Here is a 2266-nt window from a genome sequence, read left to right as displayed (position 1 = left end):
AAACCTGTTTAATATTTTGGATTTAGTTGTTGTTGTGTTTTTTCCCATTAGGCTATACATCTTATCATTATCACGTGTTTCCATTTATCTTAATTTCCATATTTACATGCTGCAACGGTTGTGTGATTTTCAATGAAATATTTGACTAATAAATTATTAAATTCTAATTTTAAGTCTTTCTCGTTTATTTGCGCAGAAACAAACAACGCAGCTCATAGACGCACTATATTGCTTCCCTCTCACTCCAGTCCAGCGGGGGGCGCTAACACACATACGTCTGCTTGACAAACACCATTAAACCTCAGAGGAAAAAGATTAATGTTGTTTTGTCGTGATGCTGGCTTAATACAAACGGTTTGTAATGTTGTTTCTGTAAATAGTAAAATACAGTTTTTGAATCAGGTCAATAAATACCTGTATTCTCATCTTCAAAGTCGTGACTAAGTTTGGAAGCAAGCAGGAATATCTGGAGGAGTATCAGCTGTGAAGATGATGTTTGTTAAAGAAGAGAGTGAGGAGAACACGATTAAACCAGAACCCTGGGGAATAAAACACGAGGAACAAAGAGGTTGGTCTTTATTCTTCATTCATCTTTAATGACTGCTTGTGATACATTAACATTAAGCTAACAAAGATTTAACCGGGTGCCTGCGGATCCCTAAAAAGTTTTACATTCCTTAATGTGAAAATAAGGGCTTAATTATCATTAAAGTGTCTTAAATCCACCTTTCAAATATCTTAAATATGCGATGGAACTGACAATGAGATGTATGTTTTATTTTCGCTCGTTGCTGTTTTAGAATCTTAAAACTGTTGAACCCAGAGCGCGTGAGACACATCAGATTCACTTTTAACATCAGTGCAATCTCAAACATTCTGTGGGCAATGTTTTACCTGTTTTTCTGCTGCTTTCCTCCTAATTAGTGTACCTTAATGACATTGTGTTATATTACACTGGCACAAAAAAGGTAAATATGACATGTTTTATCTCTTCTGTCTGCTTTTATTCCTTCACTGTTGGACCACGTGGTAATGGAAATTTATAGTTGTTATTTGCTAAGGTCTCCCATATAAATCTTTACATTTACCCTGCTGTAGTTTACTTCTTTTTTCCAGCTTATTTTTTGATGAAAATGTTTTGAAAATGGTATTAAACAGTATTAAATGTGATGTTCTGATACCTGCAAATACCTCATCAGATTCAGTGGCCCTAGTTATAAAATCTGTAAAATAATGTAGATTGGATTAATAAATAAACAGATGAAGAAAGTAAATTACTTCAAAATGCATCTGAGGTTTTTGTATTTTTTGAAAGTTACTGTGAAGAAACAATACCTACATGCCCATAGACTGAACAATACACATGCACGTGATGTTGCCACTTTCACACATTCATGTTTTTGTAGTTGATGGTCAGTATCATTTTAAATAACATGCACTTTGAACCCTGTTTTCAAAACTTTAAAGGGATAGTTCACCCAAAAATGAAAATTCTGTCATCATTTACTCACCCTCAAGTTGTTCCAAACCTGTATGAGTTGCTTTCTTCTGCTGAACTCAAAGGAAGACATGTTGAAGAATGTTTGTAACATTTGTAACACAAAACAACAGCAATTTGGGTTCAGTGTTTCCCCCAGGTTTGCGGCTTTGAGGGGGGGAGGGTCCGTTTTTTAAAACCTTTTTATTGGTTAAATAAAATTGTATTAATCAAAAAGCATGTCTAATTATTAAAATCATAAAACATCAATTTATTAAGAGTTTAACAAATATTACATGTTTAGGGCCCTATGAAATGTTTTATTTTTTCCAACCTTATGTTTTATTGTTACCAAATTCTGTTTTAACATGTCTAATTATTTGAAAGCATAAAAACAAGTTTAATTTATTCTTACAATAGCCTTATGATTTTTTTGCTCAAAAATTCTGTGTTGTGTATTTACATTTAAGGCATAAAACATTCATTTAATCTATCTTTTAAGTAATGAAAATTAAACAAATGAATTTTTTTGGAAAATAAAGGTCATATAATATTACAATTAAAACACTGAAGAAATATTTTGATTATTCCTTAAAAATAAGGTTTTAATAATTTTAGTAGTAGTAGTAGCAGCCTGATACATGCTGAACAATAGTAATTCTGCTGCAGTGCCTTCAAGTGAAACCGAACTTTTATTTTGACGGGTTGCCGTGAATAACTTTACATTTCTGTGATGACATGATGTGTATGACATGATGATAGTTTTACTCAAATGAAACGGTCAAATGC

General features: G+C 32.4%; 1 protein-coding gene across 1 annotated transcript in view; it reads left to right on the top strand.

Moving 5' to 3' along the window:
• Positions 1-269: 269 nt before the first annotated feature.
• The window catches only part of LOC107749560 (zinc finger imprinted 3-like), a 16340-nt gene continuing 14343 nt past the window's right edge, over positions 270-2266 (top strand). Inside the window, exon 1 of the mRNA XM_016564740.1 lies at positions 270-568. Coding sequence (XP_016420226.1) covers positions 490-568 — 79 coding nt within the window. The 5' untranslated portion in view covers positions 270-489. The remainder of the gene's footprint in view (positions 569-2266) is intronic.

The sequence above is a fragment of the Sinocyclocheilus rhinocerous genome, unplaced genomic scaffold (assembly GCF_001515625.1).
Source record: "Sinocyclocheilus rhinocerous isolate Xijiao unplaced genomic scaffold, SAMN03320098_v1.1 scaffold1071, whole genome shotgun sequence".
Classification (NCBI taxonomy): domain Eukaryota; kingdom Metazoa; phylum Chordata; class Actinopteri; order Cypriniformes; family Cyprinidae; genus Sinocyclocheilus; species Sinocyclocheilus rhinocerous.
Note: the sequence above shows the minus strand (reverse complement) of the source record. Positions and strands in the feature narration are given on the sequence as shown.